This window comes from Heptranchias perlo, chromosome 26, assembly GCF_035084215.1.
Source record: "Heptranchias perlo isolate sHepPer1 chromosome 26, sHepPer1.hap1, whole genome shotgun sequence".
Classification (NCBI taxonomy): domain Eukaryota; kingdom Metazoa; phylum Chordata; class Chondrichthyes; order Hexanchiformes; family Hexanchidae; genus Heptranchias; species Heptranchias perlo.
Window position 1 is genome coordinate 39856135 of NC_090350.1, and position 18503 is coordinate 39874637.

The window sequence follows — 18503 nt, forward strand, 5'->3', positions numbered from 1 at the left end:
AGTACTAGGTAAAGGTCTGGTGTCAGGTTCTTGGGTCTTAGAAGCTTTGTGTTAAGTTAGTGTGTCCTCCGTATTTAATAAGGCTGGTCAGCGCTGCTTTTTTTGGGGGGGTGGTACAATTTTTGCTGCTGTTGCCATACTGCACCATGAATGGAAATATTTTGTGTCTTTTGTTCCTATTCCATTCTCCTGTTCTCTTTTTTTTGAGCCACCTTCACAAGAAAAAATCAAAGTTGACCCATCTTCCACAGTGAGGGTGGTCAGACAGCCCAGTCACCACTTTGACCAAGAGGGATAAACTCTGGACACATTGCTGTGCAGTTCTGCTACATAAATAAGATGAATAAAAATAAGACTTGATTTTAAAATTAGCAAATTTCTCACGATAGGTTGGTGAATGCATAGCACAGTGTGGAGTTCATCCATACAATCAGGCAGGTTCCACATTCGATCTCCAATCTGTTCCGAACTAACCAATCTCAGTCAGGGTGAGAGTGTGGGTGCACAAGTGCTCTGTGGTCATGGGCTTGAAAGGGGAAACATTGGCCATGATTGTTAAATAGCAACCTCTGGGATTGTATGGGTGCCGGATGAGGGCATGATCATGCTCGGCTCTGATGGCCCCCCCCCCCACCATTTCCCTTGCTCAGATATCTTGCCAGCATGGGTTGGCCAATCTCCCACATAAAGAATAGCCAGTTGGATGAAATACTGCAGAGCTCTTGGACACCAGTGCGCTGTCAACAGCTTCAGAAGAGCAGGAATGAGAAAGGGGGGAAATTGGAGAAGATAAAAATGAGAGAGAAAGTAAACTCTTCAATGCATAAATGAAAGAAAATTGGCCCAACACAACGAAAAGGAGCCTAGCTGGGAATATATACAATATTTTATATTCTAGAAATAGAAGAAACTGCCCTTTGTTGGTACGTTTCCCAAAATCCAAATACCGAATGGCTGAAAGGAACAAGTCAGTAGTCCTGAAGAAAAATTGGCACAGGAGCAGTTTATAAATAAATCATTGAATGATTTCAGTAGTACTGTATGTAATCCAGAGCCAAGTCCTTTGAGCACTCTGATTTCTTTCCTGTTCTTAAAATACTCCCTCAGTGCAGCACACATAGCTTAAGGCTTCTGCCTGCCTTCTTGTGAGTCTTTTTATAAAAAAAAAATATATTTTACGCATTCAGTTTAATTGACCTCGTGGAAACTGAGGGGTTCGTGAGCAATAAGACGGCTAGTGTCTGATGTACAGTAGCAATGACTCAGTGTAGTTGAAGTACAGTCCCCACCACTTACACCGGCCGCACTCATCGTGGGCAGCAGCCCGTAGCAGGGAAGTGGCGCTAACCATTCGCCAGTACCGTAGGAGCCAATTACAAAGGCGCCGCTTATAACGTGTTAAGCTTTTTCGGGCATACTTTGTCATGGGATCCTTCTCGACAGATTTCCCTGCTTCGGTAATCGGGTTTTCGTCCCTCGTCCATTTCTCGTCTTCCGGCAGCTGCTCGAGAGTTTGTTTTTCTTCTTGCTTGACGGGCATGGCTCAGTCGGTAGCACTCCCGTCTCTGAGTCAGAAGGTCGTGGGTTCAAGTCCCACTCCAGAGACTTGAGCGCAAAAATCCAGGCCGACACTCCCCCGCGCCAGTACTGAGGGAGTGCTGCACTGTCGGAAGTGCTGTCTTTCTGATGAGACGTTAAACGGAGGCCCCGTCTGCCCCCTCGGGTGGACGTAGAAGATCTCGTGGCACTATTCGAAAAAGAGCAGGGGAGTTCTCGCCCAGTGTCCTGGCCAATATTTATCCCTCAACCAACATCACTAAAACAGATTATCTGGACATTATTTCATTGCTGTTTGAGAGTTTGCTGTGTGCAAATTGGCTGCCGTGTTTTTTTTACTTTATAACAGTGACTACATTTCAAAAGTGGCTGTAAAGTGCTTTGGGACATCCTGAGGTCGTGAAAGGCGCTATATAAATGCAAGTCTTTCTTTCCTTCCTCGGTATGTCACTTTGGTACTCCCATTCCGTTGGATGAAAGGTTAGCGCCATAGCCCCGAGAAATCACATGGCTACCTTCTGCTATTTGTTTTACCATCCACTGCCTTTAGCAGTAAATGGCATTAACACCAACGTGTCCGTTGTAAGTAGTGGGGACTGCACCTACAATATTGGGACAGGACTGAGAAGACTGAGGCATACTATGCAAAAAATCCCCCCCCCTCATTTTCCCAATCCGATTTATAAAAATTGATGCCACCCTTTAAACCTTCTCACGTGCACTTAAAAAAAAAATCTCAAGATTAGATTTTAGCGGCTCCTTATTTCCGGCTACTGTGAAAATGTACTTCAAAGAGACCCTTAATTAAGGAATACAAGCCTATTAAAGGACATAAGAATATGATGAAGGCTTTTAAGCCCACGTACCCTGTTTAAAAGGAACAGAGCTTTCAAGTCGCACTGCTGAATAATTGAGATGAGCAGAAGTGGCTTTGAAACTGCTTAACATAGATTACGTAACTTACTGAGGTTGTGTTGGGTTTAACTCAACAATTAAAAAAAAAAGCACAGTAAGATCCAGCACACAATGCAAGCGGCAGCGTGAAAGAGTCCAGATCTGCTTTGAAGAAATGGAGCAAGATTATAGAATTCTCCCCTCACAAAAACGGTTAAGATTCTTGGGCCTAATTGCCTTTTCCTGTTCCTACAAATTCTTGCATGGTTTTTAAATGATCAGGAGCAGGAATCCGTGTGTGTGTGTGTGTGTGTGTGTAATACTAACACTGTGTGCTGCCAGTCCGGCTGAGATTGAGCTAACTCCATGCTGACTGGCGCTCAAAGCTGGCACTTTGCTGGGAGGTGTAGGGGCTCAGTGCTTCACTGGGGAGCACACCGACCTAAATAATCTTTGTGGGGTTCTCACAAACACTTAACACTGCCGCACAGCATAGCACCAACTGCACTTATGTCATAAATATAAGATAGTCATTAATAAATCCAATAAAGAATTTAGGAGAAACTTCTTTACCCAGAGAGTGGTGAGAATGTGGAACTCGCTACCACAAGGAGTAGTTGAGGCGAATAACATAGATGCATTAAAGGGGAAGCTAGATAAACACACGAGGGAGAAAGGAATAGAAGGATATGCTGTTAGGGTTAGATGAAGTAAGGTAGCAGGAGGCTCGTGTGGAGCATAAACACCGGCATAGACCAGTTGGGCTGAATGGCCTGTTTCTGTGCTGTAAATTCTATGTAATTCTGTGTAGTTAAGGGCATTTTAAGCAGTTTTGTGGATTTTCGCAGTGTTGCATTAGCTGATCCTATGTGTAACCTAGACAGTTGGCTGGTCAGTATATCCGGTGAAATGCTCCTTGATCCCTATTGAGGTCCATGTTAAGCTGCATTGTGTTCACAACTTCAACACACGGTAAAATAAAATTGGCGGTCATTCTGTGAGGCACTTTGGTCCCGTTGTCACTTTGGAAGCTTAGCTCTGGGAGATGAGAGCAATGTTTATCTAGCCCTGTTGGACCCAGGTAAAGCGAATGAAGCCAACACCAGCTCCTTCAGTCCCCTGCAACTGACCAAGACACTAGTTTTCACAGTAAAATGGACGGACTGCAGAATGTCATTCTCCAAAACATGGGCAAAATTCCCACGTAATAAAAACAGAACTTGACCTCATCAGCTTCTGTGTGAACCAGTGGTTCTGATTAGGCAGCCTCCAGCCAAGGACTTCCAGTGCTTGTCTTTCCGATACTTTGTTCTGTCGTGGTCGCGCCCACATGTTGTTCATACTAATTCCATTGTTTTCTAGAGTCCCTGTTCTCATGAAGGGGGTAAACTTCAAAGCGCTCTTTTAAAAACTGCCAGATATTTTGACGTCGGCTGCAATATCACTTTAAATTGTAAACAACCTGTCGGTCTATTCCTCCTAATAATAATACTGACTCCTCCTAGAAAACCCTTGCCCCCGTATTTGTGATTAATCAGTGAGAGACATTTCACCCCTCCTCCTCTGCGTAATTCACCACTGAGTCAAACCTACGCCCACTTCAGTTTCACTTAGCCCTGAACAGCAGCTGATTCACAAGACAAGAGCCAGAGACATCCAGCTGACTAGGTGCAGCACTGATTCGGCTGTTTACATGTTTTGTACATCGTGTGTTACGAAGCTGGTAAATCAGAATGAAAGTAAGTTTATTTAAGTTCAGTATCTGGTGTGTGCCTGCCTGCTACTTTCAGACCCTTTTACACTTGCCTTCCCTACTTCAGGCCTCTGGCCAGCACCAAATCTTTTGAGTTTAAAAATGTGATGTTCATGTCAGCCACTCTTTGCGTTTTGGTCCAGCTAACTTTTTGAAGAACTCTGGTAGTATTTGAGGGGTTTCTGACTGGGTTCAGGCCACAATGAATTTCTGACGACTCTCCTTGTGTCTTCTGGTTTGGATTTCAAATGTAGATGCAGTCGGTTTGATTGTGCTGGAGCGTTTCTTCTCTGTCGTGTGAAATTGTGTACAGCCTCGAAATATTTTTACACCGTGCAAAACTCCTTTTGGTGTGGTTATATCAATTATAGCATGAGATCGTCAATGGACCATGGATTCATAATACAGCAGCTATGTTCCGATATGTTGCTTCCTCATTGTGACTTACTGCTGCTCCGGGTAAGGATGTCGGGAGTACTATAATTACACTGTATTGGGCATTAACTTAGTGCAGAACAAATATTTTGCTTTGGGTCTAGTGCTGGTTTAGTGATGAGCTATATAATCCATTCCTTTGGATGGGTAATCTTAAAATTCTCATCCTTGTTTTCAATTCCCTCCATGACCTCGCCCCTCCCTATCTCTGAAACCTCCTCCAGCCCTACAACCCTCCGAGATCTCTGCGCTCCTCCAATTCTGGCCTCTTGCGCATCCCCGATTTTTTTCGTTCCACCGTTGGCGGCCGTGCCTTCAGCTGCCTAGGCCTTAAGCTCTGGAATTCCCTCCCTAAACCTCTCCGCCTTTCTCTCCTCCTTTTAAGATGCTCCTTAAAACCTACCTCTTCAGCCAAACATTTGGTCACCTGTCCTAATATCTCCTTATGTGTCAAATTTTGTTTGATAATCGCTCCTGTGAAGCACCTTGGGACCTTTTTTACTGCGTCAAAGGCGCTATATAAATGCAAGTTGTTGTTGTAATGGATTGCTTTTCAAAATAGTCTCCCAGACTGAAAACATCGACCCCAGACAGGAGCTCTTGGCCAAGGCAGCTCATCTTCAGTGGCAAAGCTGGCCTTCTCAACGAGTCCCTTTTTCAATTTTTTTTGTCCGTGCTATTTTTATAATGGGGATTTTAAAAAAATTTCTCCCCCCACCTCCCTGGTCTCTATGGTAGTCTTCACTGGTGACACTGTAAAAGGTCTGATGCCACCTCCTCTGTTGGGTTTAGGACCTGTATACTTTTGCAAAGATTGGTTGCTGCTCTTATCAGTTTGGCTCAGTTGGTAGCACTGAATCAACAGGTCATGGGTTCAAGCCCCTCTGAGGACATAATCTAGGCTAATACTGCAGTGTGGTACTGAGGAGGGATCTATTCTTGGGGGTGCTGTCTCTCAAATGAGATATTAAACCTGTTCGGGTGGATGGAAAAGATCCCATGGTACTTTTTGAAGTTCTCTCCTTTTAATGGACACTGCCAAAATAGATCATATAATTGTTCATACCACTGCTGTTTGTGGGATCTTGTTGTATGCTGTTCAAGACTGAGATCGATAGATTTTTGGACTCTTAAGGGAATCTAGGGGTATGGGGATCGGGCGAGAAAGTGCAGTTGAGGTCAAAGATCAGCCATGATCTTGTTGAATGGCGGAGCAGGCTTGAGGGGCCGTGTGGTCTACTCCTGCTCCTATTTCTTATGTTGTAATGCCAATTCACTTCTGTGTTTGCCAATGTAACAGTGACTGCACCTCAAAAGTAATTCATTGGTTGTGAAAGGGCCTTGGCATTCCCGACGACCTGATCAGGTGCTATAGAGCTGCAAGTTCCTTCTAACGTTCTGTATCCCTGTAAAAAGTGTGCACACGCATAGCAAAGCTTGATGTATCGTTTCTTCTACCTGTTAGAGTGCCCTCCCAGACAGTGTCGGCAACCATTTGCACCGATATGAGGCACATCTCATAGTGGTTTACAAGAGGGAAGGAGGATGCTGAACAGGAGATGGGAAAGATTTGAGGGGGTGGAAAGGGTTGAAGAGAGAAGTTTTTAAAAAGAGGTTTTAGAAGGAAGGGATGGAGCCGGGGGGCAGACTGACTTGGTTTTGGAAGAGAGTTCCAAAGAATCACTGAAGGATTGGCTCCTGACCGAGTGAAGGGAGTAGGAGACGATGACGACAACAGCTTGTATTTATACACAAGCAGCAATCCAGAGTCGGAGCAGCAAAGCGTGTGAGCCACTTTATGTGGCTGGAGAAGATCACTGCCAAAAAAGTACGACAAGGGGGGGGTGGAGGGATTTGGAACCGAGAACTAGGACCTTGAAGTTGACGTCCTGGGTGATGGGGAGCCAGTGGAGTTTGTCCAGGACACCAAGTATGGGGACTTTGTGCAAGGGAGGATTTGGGCTTCAGAGAGTCGGTATCACTGTTTGGAACAGTGTGTCTTGTATGTTAAAGTTTAAGGACAGAGCTTAGCTCATCATTTGATGAAGCAAACACTTGCCACTGCTCATTTTTTTTTTAGGGGTTACTTGTTGATAGATGTTTATAGTGGCTCAGGGGGTAGCACCCCTTGCCTCTGAATCAGAAGGCCGTGGGTTCAAGTCCCACGACTGGAGGTATCGTAACCTCAGGACTTTACAGCCAATGAAGTACTTTCAAAGTATAGGCACTGTGGTAATGTAGGAAATGCAGCAGCCAGTGTGTGCACAGCAAGATCCCAGAAATAGCAATACGATAATGATCAGATTGTTTTAGTGATGTTGGTTGAGGGATAAATATTGGCCAGGACACCAGGCAGACCTCCCCCTGCTCTTCTTTGAATAGTACTGTGGGATCCTTCACATCCACCCGAGAGGGCAGACGGGGCCTCGGTTTCACGTTCCCCGACAGTGCAGCGCTTCCTAAGCTTAGGGCCAAGAAGGCAGCTGGAGGCACGTCCACCACGACCTTCTGACTCGGGCGAGTGTGTCACTGGAGTGTCAGCCTGGGATTATATGCTCAAGTCTCTGGAGTAGGACTTCAACAACAACAGCAACAACTTGCGTTTATATTGCACCTTTTATGTAGTAAAACGTCCCAAGGAGCGATTATCAAACAATTTGACACCGCGTCACGTAAGGAGATATTGGTCAAAAAGGTAGGTTTTAAGGAGCATCTTAAAGGAGAGAAGTAGAGAGGCGGAGAGGTTTAGGGAGGGAATTCCTGAGCTTAGGGCCAAGAAGGCAGCTGAAGGCACGGCCGCCACAACCTTCTGACTCGGGTGAGTGTGTCACGGCTGACACACTCCAAAAGCAAGACCACTCCAAGTAAAAGGGTTGAGCCATATTTGGTATCTGTCGGTGGATGGAACGAATCAGAGTGCATTGGCAACGTGCTGAATAAAAGTTGGTGATATCCTAGTTCGAGTAGACTGGCAGAGCGAGATATCGCCATTAGTGACGAGCAGTGTGCTGCCTCGGTGCCTCAGCTGCCAGCTCTTTTCCTGCACGGCCCATTTCCCTGTCATTATGACTGCAGCACAGCTCAGAAATGTGCTGGTGAACGCTTTGCATGTTTCTATCACAGCAGTCACCACCCAGCGATGGACAACAAGGGTGTAACCTGCCGACAGCCTTCAGGGTAAGTTCACAAACTGCTGCAGCCTTGCTGGTGTGCGTTGCAGATGGCTCACCGTGGAAACACTAGCTGCTTTTATATATTGGTGTAATGCCAGGCTGATGCTCTTGGCTCCCAAAGCACTCGATCTCGCACAGCCAGTGGCGACACCAGAGGGTGAGCTTGCTGGATTTTCTGTTTCAGAACGGGGACTCGTTGAGTGTATTTGAGCGTGAGCTGCAATACGTGATAAAAAGCACTTGATTTGCAGTCTAAACTTGGTTTGGCGCACAGCCTCTTCCCAAAAGGTTGTCTTTCTCTTTCCCCTACTCTGCAACCCCCCCACCCCCCCATAAAACTATCAGGGATACTATGAGCTGCAGGCTGTCAATTACTGAGGACAATTAGCTGGGCTGCTGCCAGGTCTGTGTGGCTGCTCGTACTGTGGATGGACACTGCAAGGGCACATCAAACTTTCCAATTGCAGGGAAAATTGTAACAATTACCACTGTCTTGCAACATGGACCTTTATTTAATGTTCTCCACGCTCAGTTCATAAGTTCCTCATTTAATTTCTTTTGATGCATTTTTGTGCTCAGCAGGGTATGTGGAATGATAGTGCTGGGGAATGAAACACTTAACATTTTGGGCACCCAGTGTCGGCAGCAAGCACTCCCTCTGATACGCCCATTGGAGAGTAATGCTGCCCGCCGCGGAGCAGCGCTCCCTCTTCGCTGCCCGCCGCGGAGCAGCGCTCCCTCTTCGCTGCCCGCCGCGGAGCAGCGCTCCCTCTTCGCTGCCCGCCGCGGAGCAGCGCTCCCTCTTCGCTGCCCGCCGCGGAGCAGCGCTCCCTCTTCGCTGCCCGCCGCGGAGCAGCGCTCCCTCTTCGCTGCCCGCCGCGGAGCAGCGCTCCCTCTTCGCTGCCCGCCGCGGAGCAGCGCTCCCTCTTCGCTGCCCGCCGCGGAGCAGCGCTCCCTCTTCGCTGCCCGCCGCGGAGCAGCGCTCCCTCTTCGCTGCCCGCCGCGGAGCAGCGCTCCCTCTTCGCTGCCCGCCGCGGAGCAGCGCTCCCTCTTCGCTGCCCTGACAGTATGGCTCAGTCACAACCTCAGAACAGCGCTCCCTACTGCACCACTGAGACTTTTTTTTGCTCTTTACCACACCAGCCGTTCCTGTACCTGATTTCAAGTTGGAACCAAGAACTGGCAGCAGAAAAAAAATGTTTCAGTCTGGGCTGCATTGAAATTCTGGCGAGAGCAAATTTGGGAGTGTTGGAGTTTTCCCTTTCCCCATTTCTGTGGAGCAAGATCTGCTCCCACCTTCCCTCTGCCCCCCTCTCTCATCGCCTCCCCCTTTTTCTACCTCCCACTCGCCCACATTCCCTCTTTTCTATTGCCCCCTCTCTCTGCCCCTTCGCCCCCTCTCTCCACCCCTTCGCCCCCCTCTCTCCGCCCCTTCGCCCCCCTCTCTCCGCCCCTTCGCCCCCCTCTCTCCGCCCCTTCGCCCCCCTCTCTCCGCCCCTTCGCCCCCCTCTCTCCGCCCCTTCGCCCCCCTCTCTCCGCCCCTTCGCCCCCCTCTCTCCGCCCCTTCGCCCCCCTCTCTCCGCCCCTTCGCCCCCCTCTCTCCGCCCCTTCGCCCCCCTCTCTCCGCCCCTTCGCCCCCCTCTCTCCGCCCCTTCGCCCCCCTCTCTCCGCCCCTTCGCCCCCTCTCTCCGCCCCTTCGCCCCCCTCTCTCCGCCCCTTCGCCCCCCTCTCTCCGCCCCTTCGCCCCCCTCTCTCCGCCCCTTCGCCCCCCTCTGTCCGCCCCTTCGCCCCCCTCTCTCCGCCCCTTCGCCCCCCTCTCTCCGCCCCTTCGCCCCCCTCTCTCCGCCCCTTCGCCCCCCTCTCTCCGCCCCTTCGCCCCCCTCTCTCCGCCCCTTCGCCCCCCTCTCTCCGCCCCTTCGCCCCCCTCTCTCCGCCCCTTCGCCCCCCTCTCTCCGCCCCTTCGCCCCCTCTCTCCGCCCCTTCGCCCCCCTCTCTCCGCCCCTTCGCCCCCCTCTCTCCGCCCCTTCGCCCCCCTCTCTCCGCCCCTTCGCCCCCCTCTCTCCGCCCCTTCGCCCCCCTCTCTCCGCCCCTTCGCCCCCCTCTCTCCGCCCCTTCGCCCCCCTCTCTCCGCCCCTTCGCCCCCCTCTCTCCGCCCCTTCGCCCCCCTCTCTCCGCCCCTTCGCCCCCCTCTCTCCGCCCCTTCGCCCCCCTCTCTCCGCCCCTTCGCCCCCCTCTCTCCGCCCCTTCGCCCCCCTCTCTCCGCCCCTTCGCCCCCCTCTCTCCGCCCCTTCGCCCCCCTCTCTCCGCCCCTTCGCCCCCCTCTCTCCGCCCCTTCGCCCCCCTCTCTCCGCCCCTTCGCCCCCCTCTCTCCGCCCCTTCGCCCCCCTCTCTCCGCCCCTTCGCCCCCCTCTCTCCGCCCCTTCGCCCCCCTCTCTCCGCCCCTTCGCCCCCCTCTCTCCGCCCCTTCGCCCCCCTCTCTCCGCCCCTTCGCCCCCCTCTCTCCGCCCCTTCGCCCCCCTCTCTCCGCCCCTTCGCCCCCCTCTCTCCGCCCCTTCGCCCCCCTCTCTCCGCCCCTTCGCCCCCCTCTCTCCGCCCCTTCGCCCCCCTCTCTCCGCCCCTTCGCCCCCCTCTCTCCGCCCCTTCGCCCCCCTCTCTCCGCCCCTTCGCCCCCCTCTCTCCGCCCCTTCGCCCCCCTCTCTCCGCCCCTTCGCCCCCCTCTCTCCGCCCCTTCGCCCCCCTCTCTCCGCCCCTTCGCCCCCCTCTCTCCGCCCCTTCGCCCCCCTCTCTCCGCCCCTTCGCCCCCCTCTCTCCGCCCCTTCGCCCCCCCTCTCTCCGCCCCCCCTCTCTCCGCCCCCCCTCTCTCCGCCCCCCTCTCTCCGCCCCCCCTCTCTCCGCCCCCCCTCTCTCCGCCCCCCCTCTCTCCGCCCCCCCTCTCTCCGCCCCCCCTCTCTCCGCCCCCCCTCTCTCCGCCCCCCCTCTCTCCGCCCCCCCTCTCTCCGCCCCCCCTCTCTCCGCCCCCCCTCTCTCCGCCCCCCCTCTCTCCGCCCCCCCTCTCTCCGCCCCCCCTCTCTCCGCCCCCCCTCTCTCCGCCCCCCCTCTCTCCGCCCCCCCTCTCTCCGCCCCCCCTCTCTCCGCCCCCCCTCTCTCCGCCCCCCCTCTCTCCGCCCCCCCTCTCTCCGCCCCCCCTCTCTCCGCCCCCCCTCTCTCCGCCCCCCCTCTCTCCGCCCCCCCTCTCTCCGCCCCCCCTCTCTCCGCCCCCCCTCTCTCCGCCCCCCCTCTCTCCGCCCCCCCTCTCTCCGCCCCCCCTCTCTCCGCCCCCCCTCTCTCCGCCCCCCCTCTCTCCGCCCCCCCTCTCTCCGCCCCCCCTCTCTCCGCCCCCCCTCTCTCCGCCCCCCCTCTCTCCGCCCCCCCTCTCTCCGCCCCCCCTCTCTCCGCCCCCCCTCTCTCCGCCCCCCCTCTCTCCGCCCCCCCTCTCTCCGCCCCCCCTCTCTCCGCCCCCCCTCTCTCCGCCCCCCCTCTCTCCGCCCCCCCTCTCTCCGCCCCCCCTCTCTCCGCCCCCCCTCTCTCCGCCCCCCCTCTCTCCGCCCCCCCTCTCTCCGCCCCCCCTCTCTCCGCCCCCCCTCTCTCCGCCCCCCCTCTCTCCGCCCCCCCTCTCTCCGCCCCCCCTCTCTCCGCCCCCCCTCTCTTCGCCCCCCCTCTCTCCGCCCCCCCTCTCTTCGCCCCCCCTCTCTTCGCCCCCCCTCTCTTCGCCCCCCCTCTCTTCGCCCCCCCTCTCTTCGCCCCCCCTCTCTTCGCCCCCCCTCTCTTCGCCCCCCCTCTCTTCGCCCCCCCTCTCTTCGCCCCCCCTCTCTTCGCCCCCCCTCTCTTCGCCCCCTCTCTTCGCCCCCCCTCTTCGCCCCCCTCTCCGCCCCCTCTCTTCGCCCCCCCTCTCTTCGCCCCCCCTCTCTTCGCCCCCCCTCTCTTCGCCCCCCCTCTCTTCGCCCCCCCTCTCTTCGCCCCCCCTCTCTCCGCCCCCCTCTCTCCGCCCCTTCGCCCCCCCCTCTCTCCGCCCCTTCGCCCCCCCCTCTCTCCGCCCCTTCGCCCCCCCCTCTCTCCGCCCCTTCGCCCCCCCCTCTCTCCGCCCCTTCGCCCCCCCCTCTCTCCGCCCCTTCGCCCCCCCCTCTCTCCGCCCCTTCGCCCCCCCCTCTCTCCGCCCCTTCGCCCCCCCCTCTCTCCGCCCCTTCGCCCCCCCCTCTCTCCGCCCCTTCGCCCCCCCTCTCTCCGCCCCTTCGCCCCCCCCTCTCTCCGCCCCTTCGCCCCCCTCTCTCTCCGCCCCTTCGCCCCCCCCTCTCTCCGCCCCTTCGCCCCCCTCTCTCTCCGCCCCTTCGCCCCCCTCTCTCTCCGGCCCTTCGCCCCCCTCTCTCTCCGCCCCTTCGCCCCCCCCTCTCTCCGCCCCTTCGCCCCCCCTCTCTCCGCCCCTTCGCCCCCCCCTTCGCCCCCCCCTCTCTCCGCCCCTTCGCCCCCCCCTCTCTCCGCCCCTTCGCCCCCCTCTCTCCGCCCCTTCGCCCCCCTCTCTCCGCCCCTTCGCCCCCCTCTCTCCGCCCCTTCGCCCCCCCTCTCTCCGCCCCTTCGCCCCCCCTCTCTCCGCCCCTTCGCCCCGCCCCTTCGCCCCCCCCTCTCTCCGCCCCTTCGCCCCCCCCTCTCTCCGCCCCTTCGCCCCCCCCTCTCTCCGCCCCTTCGCCCCACCCATCCTCCATCGGTTATATGTGTAGGGAGTAGTGTTTGTGGTCATGTATTGGACTGGTGCACTGTTTTGGAGCTTTCGTGTATTCCGTAACTGTGCTGCCCTGGGAGTCGGGTTTTATTCAGTGCTGCAGATACCCCACCCTCGTGCTGATTGTGTGAAGAGCAAGGCACAACAGTGTTCAATCTGGGGTCACTGCCATGCTATTGGCTGGGGTTGAAATGACTGACTTGATTGTCGGACATGCCTTGCGGTGACCCAAGTTGGTTTAACACGTGTGAAAAATCTGTTGCTCAAAAATCCAGCAGCTGCTGATCAGTTTTCGGTTGCGCTGAGTCTGCAAAAGATGCTTGGCCTTGCCTGAAAATATCACTTTTGTGATGAGGGTTTGAAGAGCACTTTTCCTAATTGCTGCTCAGCAGATCCGCAGAAATAGGACAAACCCTTCAGATCAAGTTTCCAGGCAGAACCTGTTTGACCGGTGCACAGTGTCAGGAATTTGAAGTCCGACACTTTGATAAACCATTATTAACGCCCTCACTTCAGGCCCAGACCTTGCTGCAGTGAGGGAGGGACAGCTGAGATGCTGTTTATTTCACTGCAAATACTAATCTCAATCCTTCTTTAAAACGACCCAGAATCTAGGACAGTCGATCACTAGTTACAGTTTTAAAATACGCATCTTCCAGTTTTCTTCTTCGTCTTTTTTCCTGCAGATTCCCCCTCCCTCCTTCCCCCTCCTCTCCTCCTCCTTCCCCCTCTCTCTCTCCTCCTCCTTCCCCCTCTCCTCCTCCTCTCCTCCTCCTTCCCCCTCCTCTCCTCCTCCTTCCCCCTCTCTCCCTCCTCCTCTCCTCCTCCTTCCCCCTCTCCTTCCCCCTCTCCTCCTCCTTCCCCCGCTCCCTCTCCTCCTCCTCCCTTCTCCTCCTTCCCTCTCTTTCACCCCTGTCCTCCCCATCCCCTGCACTGACATTAAAATAACACCAATTGAAAAATCCGAACCAGTGCGCCATCTGGCTATTCGACTGTGGGAGTATCACGGCCGAGACCGATCCTGTCATCAACCGATGTTCACAGGCGCGTAGTTCCAGCATTCCCCATTGGGATAGTGACCAGGAATTTGGCGGGGGGGTTCGGCAGATTTGACTCTCCCTAACCAAGGGGCACTGAAACCAATTTTAACATCCTCCCTGCTGGTCTCTGGCGTCTTACTCGCCACCGATCGGAGATCAAGCCTGGGGACCTTCCAGCTCTCTGTGGCCATCGGGCCAGCCCCGAACTCATCTTCACTGAAGCTCTGAATGATCAGTACGTTAATTCCGGTTTTAAAAGGTAGACCTTCACTGCTGGCTTGTAATTTAAAATCTTTTAATTTTATTAATTGAGGAATCCGCACAATCTGTAAAAACTCGATCACTGACTTCAAATCTGCTTCTGGTACAATGTTTTGCTGCCGTGAGGAGACCATTCATTCTTCGGTGCTGTGAATTGGCCAATCACCTGTCCACTCCTGAATGGTCAGTATTGTGTAGTGTGGGAGCTGGGAATTATCCAGTGTGCCGTTCCTGTAATTTGGGACAGTGTCTGAATCTCCTTGTCACAGTGCGGGGGCTGGGGGCAAGGCTGAAAAGCGGTGCGAGGGGGCACTCGCCTTTGTCATGCCCCCCCAACTCCGATAGCCCAGCAGGCACAAAGCTCGGAAGCTGGCTCAGTTGGACCCTGTGTTTGGTAATGTGCTGCGGCTCTTTGTGTAATCCACAGAGGGCGGTCAGAGTTTTATTTCGATGTTGATAAACTGCGGCGCAGGAGATCCCCCTGCCAGAGCCTCACCCATCCCTATCTCTGTAACCTCCTACAGCCGTCCTCCGATTCTGGCCTCTTGTACATCCACGATTTTCATCGCTCCACCACTGGCGGCCGTGCCTTGGCCCAAATCTCTGGAATTCCCTCCCTAATCCTCTCCGCCTCTCTACCTCTCTCTCCTCCTTTAAGACGCTCCTTAAAACCTACCTCTTTGACCAGGCTTTTGGTCACCTGTCCTAATATCTCCTTATGTGGTTCAGTGTCAAATCTTGTTTGATAATCGCTCCTGTGAAGTGCCTTGAGACATTTTAGTACGTTAGAGGCATTATATAAATGCAAGTTGTTATTGTCCCACTCTTATTTTTCGCCAGGGGGGCGGTGGGGGCAGGGACGGTAATATCAGATTGCAGCTGAATCCTTTCCTAAACCTGGGAAACGCCATGATCGCAAACTGATTCTGAAACAATAGCAGAATTTTAAAAATCCCTCCTCTCTCATGCAAGTAAATTGTTAATTTTGAAGGTTAGCCCAATGATACGTCAGACATTTGGAAACTTGTGTGGGATATATTCCCAGCGGCGAGTTAATTCCATTGGTGAGGAAAACCTTCACGGCCACTTGACGCTTTCGTTGTTGGAGGGGTTTTTCGTGTCTCCGCGTTCTTGCCTTCGTTGCTGGACGTTCGCAACAACAGCAGCTTGCGTCAGTGCTGTGGGCAAAGAGGATACCAGATTGCAGAGCCTGCAGTAAGGAATGGTTGGGAGTATAGGTCGGAGGCAACGACGAGCTCCAGACTTTGGAAAGAACGGGAAGGCCGGGGATAGAATGGTACAGCACAGAAGGAGGCCGTTCGGCCCATCATGCCTGTGTTGGCTCTTTGAAATAGCTATCCACTTAGCCCCACTTCCCCCTGCCCTTTCCTCATAGCTCTGCAAATTTTTCCCCTTCAAGTATTTATCCAATTCCCTTTTGAATGTTATTATTGAATCTGCTTCCACCGCCCTTTCAGGCAGCGCATTCCAGATCATTATAATTTGCTGCGTTAAAAAAAAAATTCTCCTTCTTGCCTCTGGTTCTTTCGCCACTTACCTTAAATCTGTGTCCCCTGATTACCAACCCTTCTGCCACTAGAAACAGTTTCTCCTTACTTACTCAATCAAAACCAGTCATGATTTTGAACACCCCTATTAAATCTCCCCTTAATCTTCTCTGCTCCAAGGAGAACAGTCCCAGCTTCTCCAGTCTCTCCACATATCTGAAGTCCCTCATCCCTGGTACCATTGTAGTAACCAGGCTGAATGGTCCACCCTCCTGTGGCCCCCCCCCCCCCCCCCCCCCCAAAGGGGAGTCTCGGTGCCTCCCAACAACACTGGTGTTGCTTTGCTAACCTCACAGGGCTTCCTCATAGACGTTCTTGTTTTTGGAGGCGGCACTGAAGTATTATTTTATCAGAGAGCTAATTTTAACGTGTTAATTACTAGTTGGAGCCCCCCTTCAGACCGCTGTCAGTCCCGTGTAGTTTGAAATCTGGTACACAGGAAGAACGAACAAATTTGCGAGTCTAGGTATTTTGGGTTGTAAGATGTTTGGTGTTGATTGACGTCAGGCAGGAATGAGGTTTCACAATCTTGTTGCTAGTTGTGAAAGGGTTCGACAGGATAGGTGCAGAGAAAAATGTTTCCGCTTGTGGGGAGACCAAAAATAGGGGCCATAAATATAAGATAGTCACTAATAAATCCAACAAGGAATTCAGGAGAAACTTCTTAATCCAGAGAGTGGTTAGAATGTGGAACTTGCTGCCACATGGAGTAGTTGAGGTGAATAGCATCGATGCATTTAAGGGGAAGCTAGATAAACACATGAAGGAGAAAGGAATAGAAGTATATGCTGATAGGGTTAGATGAAGTAGGGAGGGAGGAGGCTCGTGTGGAGCATAAACACTGGCACAGACCTGTTGGGCCGAATGGCCTGTTTCTGTGCTGTAAATTCGATGTCGTCTTGTGCTGAAACCTGATTCCCATTTGAATGTGGTAGCAGGCTGCCCTCTGGTGGTGGCTGACTTGTGTGATTGCTGCTGTTCACTCACTTTGCAGCATCAACTCTGTTGGATTTCAAGAAAGGATGAGAAACTTGGGGAGGAAAGTGTGTTTTTCCTTAAATAAGACACAGACTTAGCAAAAAAATAAAAACAGCAAATGCTGAAATAAAAGGTAAAACTGCCCATGGTATCCAAGTTAGCTGGCGGATCGGGAGCTGCATTAGCGTTTCTCCCGCCCCCCCCCCCCCACCTCCCCCCCAAAAAAAACTTTTGGGTTTATTACATTTGGTACAAATATACCAGTAAATAAAGTTGTGAGATAAATGTGTGTATAGTTAATGAAATGAGGATAAGGAGTGCTCGGTGGTGTTCTGCAGTCTTACCTGTGCCTCAGTCAGTGTGTGCACTGACCTGTTGTGATATCCAGTCTGGCAGCAAGTGTTGTGGGAACCATTGAAGTGCGTACTTAATCAGGGGTCAGCTCACGAGCCTGAACTCTGACCAGTTTTATAATGGCCACTGTATTTGTTTTGACTTCCCTTGCTCTCACCCCTTCCCACACTCCACTTATGCTCCACGGTCAATGCTATTTTGGGTGTAGATTTTCCTTGGGGAATGCAGGTTTTTATCATTCCTTTGGTTTCCCAAACTTTTTTTTTAAAAGAAAGCCCTGTGGTTTGACGGGGACAACTGGAAAATCAGACAGGGTTTCTGACTGCAGTTGGCCAATAAGATGTTTAAATTTGGCTCGACAGATTCAAAGTCAAAGCCAACTCAACATTTGTCGGTCTTGTACTTTCCCTCCTCTCAGTGCTTCACGCAGTTTGTAAAACCTCTCTGATCGTCGCTTTCTCCTTCTCTCATCCGTACCCCAACATACTTAAATAATTTGTTTTAAAATAATTGGCATAAAAAACAGTAGAGGAGGAGAAAATATTTTACGCAGCGAGTTGATATGATCCGGAATGCGCTGCCTGAAAGGGCGGTGGAAGCAGATTCAATAGTAACTTTCAAAAAGGAATTGGATAAATACTTGAAAAGGAAAAATTTGCAGGGCTATGGGGAAAGAGCAGGGGGAATGGGACTAATTGGACAGTTCTTCCTAAGAGCCAGCACAGGCACGATGGGCCGAATGGCCTCCTTCTGTGCTGTATGATTCTAGTGCTGTGCGTATGGTGGTGGCAGCTGGTACTGGAGCTTAGTCCAGGGGAATTGCACTAGTCTGTTGCCTCCTGGCTGCGCACTGGGAGCAGGTGGCAGTATTGCGGCACCTTATTATGAGGGGTTTTGATCGAGTGGACAGGGAGAAACTGTTTCCACTGCCTGGAGGATATCAATAACCAGAGGACACAGATTTTAAAAATTGGCAAAAAAGCCGGGGGGGGAGGGGAAATGAGTTTTTTTTTTACGCAGCGAGTTGTTACGATCCAGAGTGCACTGCCTGAAAAGGTGGTGGAAGCAGATTCACTAGTGGCTTTCAAAAGGGAATTGGATAAATACTTGAAAAGGGGAGCGGGTCTAATTGGATAGCTCATTCAGAGAGCCAGCACAAGCACAATGGGCCGAATGGCCTCCCACTGTGCTGTATCATTCTATGATCGCAGCTGAAAACTGAGTTGGCTTCTGTACGTGTTCCCCGGAGTAACCTGACTCGGCTGCAGGGTCAGTGAGATCCACCTGACGGGGGCAGTTTGTGCCCTAGTGCAGTTTGGAAGCTGGCGATGATCAGTCAGAACAAAAAGGCAGGCAGGCTCCACTACTGAGTGAGCAGCTCAGTAAAGCACAGCACACCTCCAATGCGACAGCTTTCTTTAGCTATCCGTGAGTGACAAAATGAAAGGTGCAATTAAAAACAAACCTGCTCGACTGTCTCAGTTACTAATGGACTGCCCAGTGTGGTACTGAGCAATGGATAGAAGGAACTTCCATTTATATAGCACTGTATCAAGAGCCCACAATCTCGCAAAGCAGCTTACAACCAATGGATTACTTTTAAAGTGCAGACACTTGTTTTGTAGGCAGTTTGCGCACAGCAAGGTCCCATAAACAGCATTTGAATCCTCATTTAATCTGTTTTTGGTGGTGTTTTCTGACACAGGTATGTTGGCCCAGAGCTATAGCAGTTGTGCA

General features: G+C 52.8%; 1 protein-coding gene across 6 annotated transcripts in view; it reads left to right on the forward strand.

The window, feature by feature from the left end:
• Positions 1–18503, forward strand: part of LOC137342720 (phosphatase and actin regulator 4-like) — a 138199-nt gene that overhangs the window by 66868 nt on the left and 52828 nt on the right. For 3 of the 6 annotated variants that reach the window (XM_068006862.1, XM_068006864.1, XM_068006868.1), the window contains exon 1: positions 4086–4190. The exons of the other annotated variants lie outside the window; for them this stretch is intronic. In XM_068006862.1, the coding sequence (XP_067862963.1) occupies positions 4145–4190 (46 nt within the window). In that variant the 5' untranslated portion in view covers positions 4086–4144. Of the gene's footprint in view, positions 1–4085; positions 4191–18503 lie in introns of those variants that run through there. 6 annotated transcript variants of the gene reach the window in all.